This window comes from Mycteria americana, chromosome 1, assembly GCF_035582795.1.
Source record: "Mycteria americana isolate JAX WOST 10 ecotype Jacksonville Zoo and Gardens chromosome 1, USCA_MyAme_1.0, whole genome shotgun sequence".
Lineage (NCBI taxonomy): Eukaryota > Metazoa > Chordata > Aves > Ciconiiformes > Ciconiidae > Mycteria > Mycteria americana.
Window position 1 is genome coordinate 98,900,451 of NC_134365.1, and position 14,767 is coordinate 98,915,217.

The 14,767-nt window shown below is 36.6% G+C and overlaps 1 protein-coding gene across 4 annotated transcripts in view; it reads right to left on the bottom strand.

Annotated features, from left to right (window-relative positions):
* CBLB (Cbl proto-oncogene B) overlaps positions 1-14,767 on the bottom strand; it is a 137,854-nt gene that overhangs the window by 44,080 nt on the left and 79,007 nt on the right. For all 4 annotated transcript variants that reach the window (XM_075514690.1, XM_075514679.1, XM_075514673.1 and 1 more), the window contains exons 5-8: positions 8,282-8,438; positions 4,965-5,086; positions 2,474-2,611; positions 832-919 (exon numbers count right to left, since the gene is read on the bottom strand). In XM_075514690.1, the coding sequence (XP_075370805.1) occupies positions 832-919; positions 2,474-2,611; positions 4,965-5,086; positions 8,282-8,438 (505 nt within the window). The remainder of the gene's footprint in view (positions 1-831; positions 920-2,473; positions 2,612-4,964; positions 5,087-8,281; positions 8,439-14,767) is intronic.

Genomic DNA, 14,767 nt, shown 5'->3' on the forward strand with positions numbered 1-14,767 from the left:
ACAAAAGATTCAGCAGGTCATCCTGTCTGCTCTGAAGAAATGGAAGACCATCTGAAACACTATGGCTTGTATCTAGTCTGATGTCTTTCCTTGAACATATACTCAAGTCTTTCAGATGCTTTTGTCAGGAAAATTGCTCCTTATATACAGTATACCTTAACCTTCCAGTGTTAATTTCAGCATTTGTCTTGTGGTGGCTACTTTCTATTACTTGAGTATCAAACACCTGCATGTTAGTTTATCACATCAACACTTAACAAGACTACAAGCACATCCAGATATTCTAATTTTCTCTGCAAAGTGACTCCCTTTAGGCACTTAATTATTTCTGTTGCTTTTCCCTGATCTCTCTTTTAATTTGCACAATAGGCAAAGAAGAAAGGAGAGAGACACTGAAACCGGTATCTTTGTGATGTACGAACTATACTTTTCCTCCTGGACCTGTCAACAAACTGTACCATTCCTATTCAGGCTTCAAAACTATAATTTGATCTTGATTTTATTTCTCTATTCCCATCTGCTATCAGCAAGGAAACACCAAGCGACATAAACCTGTAACATAAATATCAGAAAAATCTTTAATAACCCATAACACAATTCTCACTTGGCTTAGAATAAACAAAACTTTCCAAGACATGCTGTCTGCATCACCATCAGCTCTAGAGTTTAAAGGATTATTATCCTGTTCTTCATCTAAGCCCTTCTATCAACAACATATTTTCACTCTTATGAAATTATTTCTCACATTTTAATAAAAGCTTATTATCACTGCTAGATGAGATTCTAAGGAAAGTGAAGATTACAAAATAACTGACAAACTCTGCAACATACCTGTGTGACTTTTATGTGATCATGTGGTGTGGGTTCACATAATCCTGTCAAATCAGGGTTATAACTTCGTCCATCTGGGAACAGATAGCTGCATCACAAGCAGATTGTTATAAATATGCACTTTTCTTTAGCTTTATTAGTTATATAATACCTATGAAATTTCAAAGGGGCAGAATAAGTTACAGTAGACATTAACTAAAATGAATTATCCTTCCTCAGCCATCTTTCTTATCTTTTGGCTGCAACTGAATTGCTACATATGCATTTTGACACATGCTCAAGTCTATTTGTAAAAGCACAGGAAAGATTTTAACATCACATGCATAGCTACTACCACAATGGATCTGAGCTTTGATTAGCAGAAAACTTTCTGGGCGTAGCTCAACAGAATATTGGTTTAGACCTTCATTTCACAGTGAGTTTATACTTGTATATGTTCCTAGTGATCTCTCCACTGCGAACATCATGCTCGGTGACTCTATAGACTATTTCAAGTAATAGAGCAGAATAGAAGGTAACACAGATTTGTATATATCTGTGCGTATTATGTTATATATAATATTATATATATGTCATATTATTATATATGTGTATATCTGTGTATATTACGACAAGAATCTACACTGAGAATCCAAGACGCAGACTGGACTTTAAGCAAGAACCAATGGGGGCATTTCAATCCTGTGGGAAATTAATAACGGGTTAAATGATATTACAGAGACCCTAAGTTGTTCTATATTCAGATTTATGTTACCTCTAACTTGGAAACAGGTTCTTGAAAGTCATGTTGTTAAGTCACACTATGAGAAAGTCAGATTTCCATAGGGTACAAAAAATTCACTCTGCATTAAACATTCTCAGCTCTAGTTTTTGTTTGCTCAGTTTTTGTCAAGTAGAAACACTACCATTATAAGTGGGTTTTTTTTATTACGGGTATGAAATCATCACACCTGGAAAACAATTACTGGACTATGCAGGACTGAGAAAAATTGCAAGACTGTAAAGGGTTTCTCAATCTTTTTTTAAGGATTGATCAATTTTCCTGTTTGGTTTTTTTTTCCATTATGATCATGTGGATATATCAAAACGTGTATCCCAGTGAAAAGTTTCTGACACCAAAAACTTGTCTGTTACTTCAGCCAACCTAGTAAAAATGTACTACTTCTCCCTATAAACTTAGATTCTTTTATAATTATAAATCTTTTCAGTAAACTATTAGAACCTGGAAAATGTTCTGGCTGCACAATATATAAAAAAGCAATTACACAGCTTTCAAATCATTGTCCAGAGTTAGACACATGGGTAACTGGCAGTAGTAATTGTTCAATAAGCTTAAGTGCATTTGGGACTCTTGGGGGGGTGGGGGAATGGAGGAATCAATGTGACAGCTGCCTGATTTTATTTTCTCCTGGAATTTATCTGCTATGAGATACGGCTTTGGTTAACTTTGGTTAATAGAATTACCTGGAAACAAGTGTTTTTCAAATGAATAAAAGGGATGGTCCTTAAACTCCGAAGGAATGCTAAACACCTAATCCAGGTTCTCTGTTTTAAAGATCTTTAATAACTACCCGTATAAGCCTTAGAAGAACAAGGAAATCAGGATTTCATACTTATGGTGACTGTACGAATTTGTACTTACAATCCTTCTCGGCTGCCATCAATCAAAGCTTGAAACAGAGGTTTATTGTGAGGTATGGTCTGCAATATGTTCCCATCGCCAGTGACATATCCAATGGCCCACTGTCCCAAGCGAGTGCAACTCAGTCTGAAAATGTAGCTTGATAAAAACAGGATGAATAAAAAGTCAGTGTTAATCAGAGTTCAGCAAAACAAGTGAAGACAGCAAGGATGGCCTCTGGCTAAGACACTGAATTAGGTCTCTGAAGATTTGGGTCAGATTCCCAATTCTGCCACATGTTCTTTGTATAACCTTAAATAAACCTGCATCTTTTACGCTGTCAGTTCCTCATGGGCAGAAATAAGGTAACAGTAGCACCCTAGCCCCAACTTTTCATTTGCTTGCTTTTTAGTTCTCAAAGTGAAAGCTGCAGTCATTCACTGTGAATAGTCCTATTATGTACACTTAGACATGCTCATAAACCTTTTCAAGAACAGTGTATTATATTATCAAGTCTCCATAGCTACAACATATACCTTTTGTGCATAGACAGACCAATAACCTGAATGGATGGAAGGGGAAATATAAAACATCTTTAGATGCAACAGAAATGTGAATGATGAATAATAAAAACTGCTCTGCTAGCAATGTTAATTTTGTGTGTACCAGAGGAGGTGAACAGGACAGAAGAAATATCACTTCTACTTCAGAAAATACCAGATAATACCAACCCGATTGGACTTAAATTTAAATACTACTTTGTGTTACAGGTGATAGCTGGGAGTATACATAATGTAGAGAGAGAGCACAGTAGGAGGAAAATGAGGATTACAGGCAATAGTATCGGGCATGTTTAGTTCTTCTTACTAAAAACTCTAGTCCCTTTCATGTCAGACACCATCTCATACGCAAAAACCTCATCCAGAAAAGCACCCCACAAGTGAAATACCACAAACTCAATTTTGTATTATAGAGCAGCTTTTCTTAATTATACATCAATATTTTATTTCCTTCCAAACTGTTTAAAAGGAGAAATCTTAGCCTCCCTGAAGTTTGGCATAGCTCTTACAACCTTCAATAGAGCCAACATTACATCGAAGTAGTAACTATTCATTTGAACAGAATCTTGTTATTTCGTGGGGTGTTTTAGACAGATTAAAGAAGCAATTTCACTTCATATCTCCTCTTTCACACTCCAGCATTTCACCTAAGCAATTCAGAAAGTAATTTGCTGATATGCAATAGAAAGTTATCTTAAACTAACTCTCTATTTACAAGGAACATAAAGGCAACTTTGGATAACTTCTCTATTGCTTCTCTTTTATAATCACAGAATCAGAATCAATGATAGAGAAAATACCAAGTATAGCAACCACTCTCAAAATCAACCTAGTTATCTGACTTCCGTAGTAGTGTTGACGAGTGCCAAGCTAAAAATCAATGTTATTCTACTGGAACCTCAAGATTCTTGTATATATGCACTTGACCAGTCAGGTAACGTAACAAGACACAGTATATTGTTTGCTAAAAATCAAAAGAAACCAAGTACAGAATATGGGTATAACCGTTGCTAGACTTCCCTAACAAGTTTCAAAATTATGCACTTTTAACTATGTATACATGTGATCCTGCAGCAAAGTTAGACAACTAGACATTAGGGAAAAAAAGCTTCATAATTGAAAGGTAAAACTAGCAAAATAAGTTAACTAATATAGGATTAAATCCATTAATAAATTTTTATTTCTTCAATCTGAGTGAAGAAGAAAATAGGACAACAGAAGTGGCATAAATGGTAAAAGTTCAGTTTGAATAATTCAGTATGTATAGCACTACATAGAAATTATTTAGATACTCTACATGTCATGATATTTAATCTGACAGATTCCTTTTCTAGGTGCAGAGTTTGTGATATAGAATCATTACTGGCAAAGAAAAAAATACATGAACATAAAAGGAACACATAAGCACTGATTAAACTCATAATTTAAGCGTGCTGCCATGAAAGATGTTAAGATGATTTTTATCCTACTATTAAGCAACAATTCAATGCAAATTTTGAAAAGCAAATTATATTTTCAAATATGCTTTTCACGAATGCATTGCTTGTTATACCTAATTCAGAAGAAGAAAGGAAAAGCAATGTAATTTCAATTTTTTTCTGTTTATTTGTACTTATTTAGACTTTCATGTGCTAATACAATATATTTTTTTTGCTTCATAGCACTGTAGAAGAATTATGACATAAAAAACAGATAATGGTTACAAAATTCCTATGTCTTAAAATCTAAAAGGTCAGCATTTTTTTAATGTGAAGTGCTGAGCTTTAGTATTAAACTATTTTTAAAAATACATTTTGATGTAAATAAAATAACAAGTATATACAAAAATTCACTCCTTCAATATTGCAGTGAGTGTAAGTATCATGCAATATAGAAGTATGAACCTAGAATAATTATGTAGCTTCTGAGACAGCAAGTTTATTTGGAAAGCAATAATCAGCAAAACCTCTCACCTCCCAGGCTTAGTGCTGTATTTTTGCAACCTTGCTTTCACTTCATCATATGTCAGGAATGCCATATATCCAGGATGCGTCACAGCTAAGAAGTTCCAATTCCTTAAGATTGAACCCCACGGCTAAGAAGAGAAGACAAACAATTAAACAGATGCAGCCAGGTAGTTACATACCTCTAATAAAACTCAAGTCAATTTGTCAGAGACACCTACAGTGTTTTAGCTTCAGCTGAAAAATACGCACTTTTGGTTAAGGTCTAAATAGTACAAAAGACTGTCCTATACACCCAGCTTTGCTACAAGGGCTCCTTCAAAAGAACTACTCCAAGAACATCAAGTGTACATTTTTGGATAAAGATTTTGAAGACCTTGAATTTAAGGGATGACTCATTTGTAGCTACATAAAATATTAAACATCAAGTTTAGTTAGAACCTGGAGAGTATGGCTCCATGATGGTTTAATAAAAACATAATTAAGCCTATTCTTGAGACATCCTGAGGCACTTTCGTAGTTAGTGATAACTAACACTAACAAACAAAGCCTAATAAAGACACCAATTTGAGCTGTCATTCCTTTTCTTGTTCTCTACTTCTTGATTTCTTCAGTTACTATAACGGTATTACAACCAGAAAACAAAGCAAATATTGACAGCGCTTCATCACAGTCTTTGCTGACCTGAATAGCAAATGCTTCAGAAAACTCAGTGAAACATCCCTGATACGCTATCACTTCGAAGAATACAGAACAGTCCTTTATTGTAAGTGAAGGATGATTTTAAAGTAGTGGATTAATACAAATATATTAAGTGTTCATTGCCAGCATTTGGAGAGCCAAGAAACTGCCTCTGAATGGTTTGGAGATTTTTTTATGTATTTGCCAAAAGATCAAGGCAGGTGAAGTGAAGCAACACAAGAGAAGAGGCTTGTGTTCTTGTGTGCCCTGCAAATTCCCTTTAAAAGGACTTCTAAGGGCTAGCAAGGCAGAGATGAAACGCCTGTGTGACACACTTGAGCAGAGTATCCTAACAGTTCTGCTTGAGATTACGATACATTTCCCAGGCAAACCCTAATCACTACTTAAACATGGATGAACACGTGTTTTATTTTAAAATTAATACCTCTTCAAATCAGACACATGAAATAGAACAGTAAGGTTTCAGCAGAGAGGCCGTAAGAAACATCAAGTGTTCAAATTTGTACAAAAGAAAGGAGAATAAAAAAATCACAGTCCTAGATGCAACACCACATCTTGCCAGCTCCTCTCTGCACCCTCACCAAAGATGGATGCCAGGAGGCTCCATCACATGAAAAATTTTAGTTGCCCTAACTAGAGAAAAAAGGGAGTTGACTCTTCCTCTTTCACCACACCAACACCGACACTTCCTTCACAAAAACACAACGTTCTTTCTCCTGTTTTGTTACTCAAGTGCATGCATGTAAATCAAAAAGGATGATCAAACACTCAGTACTTTGATGTTTTGTTGGACCGTGGTAATATAAAGGCTTGCTACAGTACATTATAAAATAAATTCAAGTAGCGTGCAGATTCCTTGGCTAATCACAACCATTAAGCTTCTAAGTTGACAGTAGACAGTATCTTCCTCAAATGCTTGGACTCTGCAGAGTATCGTGCTACTGCTATACTGAGAAAATGATGTGACAGTACGACTGAAAAATCAAACGGCAAGAACTCATAGCTTGCCTTGTGCACACAGACTATTACAAAAGCAGAAATGTTAAATGGGAAAAGATTTGTATACTTTCTCTTCTATGGAAATATTTTTTGCATAAAAGGACAACTTAACTGAAGATGTTAACAGTGACAGAATGAAGTTCCTTTCCTTCAAAGCATCTACATATTCTGCTGTGCTAACTTCACGTCTGGTCAGAGAACACAGCACTTAAAGCTGTGCTTGCACACAGTGGGGAGGCAGGGGGAGCAACTTCACTTTCACAGGATCTCCATAAAAAATAGTCTTGCTTTCTTCTGTGAATAAACATCATTATAAACGTAGCTTTTCTGTAACACAACCCACAGTTGGCAAACCCGTATTTTGATTACTTAAACAATTGGGATTTTCTCTCCGTGGGTGTATGCACACATAGTTACAGAAGCTGTTTAAAAACTAGAGAAGTAAAATGTAACCCCTGGGAGAGGTTCTCAGACCAAGTTCAGTGCAAGTTCACTTCAACAGTTACGCAGCTATTGCACCAGTTGCAAAGAGGCAAAAATTCTCTCTCTGCTTCTTTGTTAAATTAAAAGTTAATCCTAACCAGTCTTCTCTCCTTTACGTGTATCAGTACTGCTGATCCCCTTTTTCCAGCACGAGGCACCATAATGAATCAAACCAGCAACGGCCTCACAAAGAAACTAATGCAAACAGATACTCATTGGCTTACAGAACAAGGAAAATAAATCTAATTTGAGTCTTCTGTCCTGAACTTTAATGCAATCTATAGGACCCTACATAGGGTCAGAACAAACTGTTACTTCTCAGATCACTGACTTCTCATTTGATTTTATATTTGATGTACAGGTTAAAACAAAACAAAAGTAAAGAAAGTAAACGATCAAATAAATGGTTGTATATCTCAGATTCCTATATACAAAAGAAATATCCAAAGTGACAAATTCAGAATCAATACATTTAATATAGATGCAAACCAGCACAGCCTTCTATATTGACTAAAATACTTCAAGTCTGTTCTGTAGAAGGGACACAAGGTTAAAGGAGGCATATAACATACATACAAGCTTATTTCAGATAAATATTACCTATTAACAATAATACAATTAATGCTATTCCCAAAGATAGTCCCTTAAATAAATAGCAGAGCATTAATGGCAAAAATATGTTCATAAAGAAAAGAGTTAGGCCTACAGTTAACCTAAAAGAAAAGTCATATGCAACTTTCCTTATGTGTTTGTAGAAACACTTCATATAAGTATATATAGATACAAAAGCACAATGAAAACACAAGTAAACTTAGATAAGTACCTGAAGGTCTACATTTCTAGGAATGCATTTAAGAATAGTGAAAAATAAGTAAGCAGCAAACACAAAGATATTGTAATCATACTAAATATGTGCAGAAATGAAGCAGGTGTTGCTGGATGTTTTCAGTTTTTCAGATGTAGGTGTTGATGCCCCAAACATCTCTGAAGGACTAAAAAAAATTGCACAATTTATTTCTGAATTCTAGTGTTTCGGTTATTTCAGTTTTTCCAAAAAATCTGCTTCTTTGACCCATAGGTACTTGCTTCAGGGCACTAAGCTTCTCAAATTCATACAAGTATCTAAAATTTTCAAATCTTACCTGAAATAATCTAGTGAAGATATCAAATTCAAAAATTGAAATGTAGTCATTGCAGGTCAAGTCAATAGTAGACTTAAGAGCCATTGCTTCCAAACCAGAGCTTATCTGATGAACTTCATGAAGGCACTGCCTGAACACTTTCCATGGCACTATAGTTCTATGAGAGGGGTGGAAATAATAAATTTAATAAAACCACATATTTAAGATTTGATACCTTGTTTAGACATCAGAACTAGACTTTTAAGGAAGTGAAACATTAATTTGGTTTCTCTACAGACCCAAAAAAAAAAAAAAAAAAATCAAGTTTTCTGAAAGCAGCCTAAGCAAATGAAAGAATGGTTTACCTTCCTTTAAACACAGTCAGACAGTGTCATTTATTTTACAATGATAAATACTCAAGCTTCCTTAGGAGGACAACAAAAAGAACACTGCAGAAACTGAAATATCCTACCAAGCCAGTATAGCGGCCAACCTCACACCCTCTCAAAGATAATGTAAAGGACCAGCTCTGTGCTTGGTAAAGAAGTCCTTTCTTCACAGCCTCTCTTCTCAGAATGATAAGCATCAATTTAGTATCTACTGTGATGACATTTTTATAGCTAAAGCTCATAAACACTGGTCAAGTAACGTGATAGCAATCAACCACATAACACCAATACTGGTCCAAGGCCTGTCATAGCCCGTGACAGTTACATGAATATTAGAAGACACATCTTCTCAAGATCTTCACCTTCACACATTCTTGGCAGGATGAGGAGTATTTTCAGACAGTAGTGAATATGGGAAAAGGTGGGAAATCAGCATAAAAGGAATTTAAAATTATCCTCTCTAATACAAAGCCGTGTTCTGTCAAATTCAGCTCTGTTTGCATAGACAGAGATAATGCAGATTAGTTATTTTGCCAACCAAGTGCTTGTATTTGGAATCTTATATGAGGCTGATCACTTGAAAGTGCTCTATTTTATCATTCTCAAAACTATGAGAAATTGTTCAATAATAGTAATTCTTCTTCTCATGTCCTTAGGGTAAAATCCAAATTTTGCAAAGCCATAACACCTTCTCTTAAAAAAGTTCTGCCTCACATTGAGAGCAGATTATATGATATTTTAAAAACATTTTAATTAACCAAAATATAACCAACATATAACTATTAAGCAATATATAACTATTTTCAGGACTTAACAAGATCTCACACATTCATAGTAATATTTTGTTAATAACTGCTAAAATGACAAAAGACACAGGCCTCACAAACTCATCAATATTTCTTGCAATTTTTACTAGTTCACACTGCCTTATTTTTATAAGAGCCAAAATATTGTATTCCAGTTTTTCTAACTATTTTCTTATGCAGAAATGTATATTACTTGGTAGTACAGTACTGCGTGAGGGGCAGGGGGGGAGGGAGACCAACTGCATTAAGTCGGTCCTGCATAATAAATATTATGCAGTTAAGTAGTCATTTGAAGTACAACACTAAAGACACGCTCCTGTATTTCTACTGCATCAGGCATTCACTACATTTGTAAGTGCAAAGAAATCTACTTGTTACTTGGAGGCTTATTTTGAGAAAGTCATAAATGATAAAATGTGAAGTTTAATAGATCTCAGCAGATACTTTCATCTGTGTATGAAAAACAGGAAACCACAAAGAGCTGAAGAGATGCCACATCAGATGCCATTTAAGAAAGAATGCACATCAAATTTTGATTATGGTAAAGAGAATAAAACTTTGCACTAAGTTCAGAGAACAAAGTTGGAAAACGTCAGTGCTTTTGTGGTGTTAAATGTGTCTTAGTTCAAGTGCCTACTGCTTATTTAGTTCCCGTAACCTGAAATGTTTTCTGATTCTCTTTGTAAACCTCCCTAAATGGTTACAGCACTGGGATCACACTGAAATGGGGTTAGAAAAGTTGGGGGGGGGGGGGGGTGTAGGGGTTGTTTGGGGGGTTTGGGGGTTTGTTTGTTTTGTTGTTTTGGGTTTTTTTTAAAAAGGTTAAGACAATAACCCTTAAATAAAAACCAACAGAGAATCTATCAGGAATGATTATAGCCATGCTATACCTTAAGAACTTTTTCATGCCTTGCCCGAGACAGTTTCATGAAAACATGTTCATCAGATGCAATTAGTAAGTACAATCTTTCACTAACTCTAAGTCTATTCTCTAACACCGTACACCCCCAAAACCCCAACAACAACAGAGAAAACAAACAAAACTCTTCAGGAGAATATGTTTTTAGAGCTCTGTTGGCTAGTACTTTGCCCAAGACTGAAACCAGATGTTGGGAAATGAGTGATTAGCTAATGAAATAACATCTAAAGGTTTTTTTGTGGGACTTCTCCATGAATAAGTATCTGAAAAAGTGGTGGCCCCAATTTAAAATTCACTAAATTCAGCAGATTTTTTTTCTGCAGCTTTGTGGAATAGGTCTTTTATCTTCTGCTTTCTTAAATAAAGGTGAGAATTGGTTGTTGAAACACGTTAACTCCTATTTCTCAGCAGCTACTTTTACACAGCTACCATTCCTAAATACTTTGAAACAGCACCAGCCAGGCATCATTTCACCCCCAATGTCCCTCTCCAGTTTATACGTACAAATTGCTGCGCTCTTTTGAGACCGTGCAGGCAGCGCACTCACTCAAAATGAGAGTATTACTGAGTCTTCACAAGGTGAAGGATTCTGCAAAATCTCTCCTCCTGCTCCTACAGCACTGAAATCTGGTGACCTTTCAGGCACACTGAGAAACACTCTCCTCTGGCAGAGATTTAGGAGGGGGTCATGCAGAATATGCTTCCCACAGTGATGAGGGGGTGAAAGAGGTTTTCACAGATGGCTGGCAAGTCGAGTTTCTGTGTGAGTTAACATTTCCCTGCTGTTGCTTTCTTATGTTTTAGGGCATATACAGCCTTTGAAGGCACCTTTTCATTATTCAAATCTAAAGAGTTATTTTAATTGTTTGGGAAAGTGGCAGGGGCAGTGGGAGGGGGAAGGGAACAGGACCAATCAAACCAAGGTTGAGATTGGGACTGTACTAGTTAATAGCATGCTTTGATTATTGCTTAAATATATATATTTTTTTTAAAACAGGAAAACAAAATATTGCCTTTTTAGAAAGAAAAAATAGGATCCTGTTTGTAATGAAATACTGCCTGCAGCGTTCAGCTCCTGAAGGTATCTCCTGCAAATATTTTCAGTGATCTTTGTCCTTGTAATATTTGTTGCATCATGCCTTAATGATACCCTGCACTAGAGGCTGGCAGGTATTCTGCACATGCCTCATACTATTAGGCTGACCTGTGGACATTTGTCTAGGAAGAGATGAGTTAGTCAGCTCTGCTACGGCTCATCAGAAAGATGTGATTTGACATTCCGGTAACATTAGCTCTCTATAGAATTAGGCTGAGGAAGTGCAGTGTCTCAGTATTTCAGGTATTTAGTCGTAGTTACGTAAGCTATGCCTTGCAGCAGAGCGCACATGACTCCAGCTGCGACAATGTTCTGGGGAGGATCTCACGTCAGGGGATGGTACCACGTAGCGACTGTGCTTCCCTCAAACGGTCGATGGCCAAAGTTAAGAGCCCTGCTACACATGCACATGCACACATCATGAACAGATACGGCCAGGGCTTTGGTAACAGTCTCTCTTTTTATAATATAATTCGGGGAAAAAAACTAGGACACTGAAGTAATACAAAAATATCTGACTACATTACATGTACATACTGTTACTGTGCTACATGTTACTTTCTTACGACCTTCAATTAGTTCAAAATCTTCAGAGAGATAATTTTAGAAGGAAATAAAAATACGAAGGAAGCTGAAACGCACACCTTATACAGCAGAAAAATGTTATGGAGGACCTTTTACAAGGAAAACCTAATCTCTATCTGCCAAACTTTTAGGAAACGATTCATCCATACAGTGCCTTTGTACTGCCTTTCCTCATCATTAGAGTAGAAGCAAGCCCATACCAATTTAAGGAAAGAAAACACAAACTAAAACAAATTATCCTGAATAATTTTTCCTGAAGAGGCTTTCTCCGCACATCTTATCTCTCTCAAATCAACAAAACTATCTGTATCTTGGCATTTACCTTGGGGTTGTCTTCTTATTTAAGAGTCCTGTCAAAAACCATAAAATAAGCCATTTCTCTGCCAAGCATCTCAAAATGACACTACTTCTCCACGTTTTTTCTGCAATAGTAAAATTAGTAAGTGTATTTGAAGAATGATGAATTAAAAAATGTTCTGATTGAAGTATAAGCTTTTGAAAAATACTTTTATATAGGATGGTATCTATTTACTATTGACTATTACACACGTCAAAGGGAAGTGTCACTCTATAATCTCAGTGTTTTAAACACCACCCACACCTTCCATATGCCTAAAGGAGAAGGATTAGTGTCCAGCATGTAATCTTCAAGCAATTTAGCAGAGGAATTTAGGTCCTCCCTTCTCTCCTGCCCTGATCATGTGTACATAGGATTTTCTTAAAGTCCCTGAATGTTGCTGCTGAATTATTAAAAAGCAAAAGACATTAATATAAACCTGGAGAGGAAGCAAATATTTTCCGAGTGTGCAGAGTACTGCACTTCAGTAGAACTGCAGAGATGCAGCTATTCTGGAATGCCAAGTGACACTGCTCCCATTTGAACCAGAGCAGACCACAAGTATGTCTAGGAAGGTAAACATGTACCTGTGTAACTTACAGTGAACATTTGTGTCTGCAAGAGACTCTCAAATGTTGCCAGAGAACATAACATGAAAAGGGCATTACTGTATGCAGAGCAAACTCAAAAATATTCAAGCAAATACTGACCCAGATAGAAACAACATTCTTTGCAAGTCTGCAGTGAGCAATGTGGATTTTGGTTTATCACTGAACAGAGCGTTTTCTTAAGACTGCCGCTTCAGTTTTAAGCGAGAGGCCACATGTTTTCATTGCTTCTGAACTGCAGAGCAAACAATTGACACACAGAAGGCTTGAGAAGTTAAGTCCTAAGGGAAAAAAGGAATTCTGCCGTATCGTGCCAGTACAATCATTAAATAGTGACATCATGCAGGACAAATATAGATGAATCCAACATGAGAAAAGAGAAGGTAAAAGAGAGGAATTATGAAATGGGGCGGAATTAGAGAAGGTAAAAGAGAGGAATTATGAAAAAAGAGAAGGTAAAAGAGAGGAATTAGAAAAGAGAGGCCTTATGAAATGGGGAAAATACACCACCAAAAATATCCACTTCCAAAGCCGCATAACTGGACATTGCTGGAGAGACAGCAAGTCAGTACTTCCTTAAGGGACGTGGGAAGTCTGCATTTCCTGAAGTGTCCCCAAAGGATCACACTTATCTATATATTACCAACTCTGATCCCTAACCACAAATCCAAAGCACACTCAGCTTTTGCACGTCCTTTTATACTTAAAACACTGCCTCTCCTGCCTATCCATTGAGAACCTGTTCTCCTGTCTCACAATCTTGTGTGACAACTATTACAACTTTCTTTTCTCTATCCTTTGTACAGGCAAGTTTACCCTATTCTTAGCCACCCAGAATAGCAGTGAAGACCATTGTCCTTCTCTGGTTTTTAATTATATCTTGCAACTTTCCATTGCCAAGCTTTTCTCTATAATATTACCTATCTTCTTGTTCTAACTTGTTTATCTTGCATTTGTATGCAAAAGATCTAGCGAGATTTATGTCTCACTAACACCCAGGGAATGGTACCTTCTGCCTTTAGCTCAAGTTTTTAAACAAGGGTACCAATAAGCCTATTTCCCATGCTGCTGATCAGCCGAGGGAGGAACAGTCCTCTAAAAGCCCCATTCCCTGTTTACTTCCTTCTCTTTAGAAGTTCCTGTTGCCAAAACACCTGTCTTGATGGTGACCGCTATGGTATTCGGATCACTGCCTCTTCCTCTTTCACCTCTCTTTAGCTTTGGCTTCCCTTTACGCTTCAGTTCATACTCAGATTTGGAGCCCTCTGGGCCAGGACCATCTCTTCAGTCCATGTTTTTTACAGCGTTCAGGCAACAGCAGGGCTTTTAGGCACTATCAGCAGCAAGAACAGGAAATCAAGTAATAAATTAAGGAGATCAACAAGGTGTTAAAACCTAGCTTATCTGAGGTGTCACTTTCCGACAGCTAAATGTTTTCAAGTTAAGTTGTGCATTGTGGTCTGCCTGTTCTACTGCTTCTTCTCTGAACCCAAGCCACAGAAGCTATGTCTGTTCTATTCTGAGCCAAAAAGCACTGACCACAGCAGAACCACAACTACTCAAATTTAGAGTATCAATCTGAAATACCCTGTTTAACTGCTACTGAGAAATCAATAGCCACATTTTTTCCTAAATTCCAATAAAAAAATAAATACATTTCAGGCCTCAGCTGGGGAGGAAAAAAAAAGTATCAGAGCATTAAAACAGTAATGTGTTTGACCCTAGCAGTGAAAGAATTTCTATTTCCTCAGAAACTAAAAAGTGGGG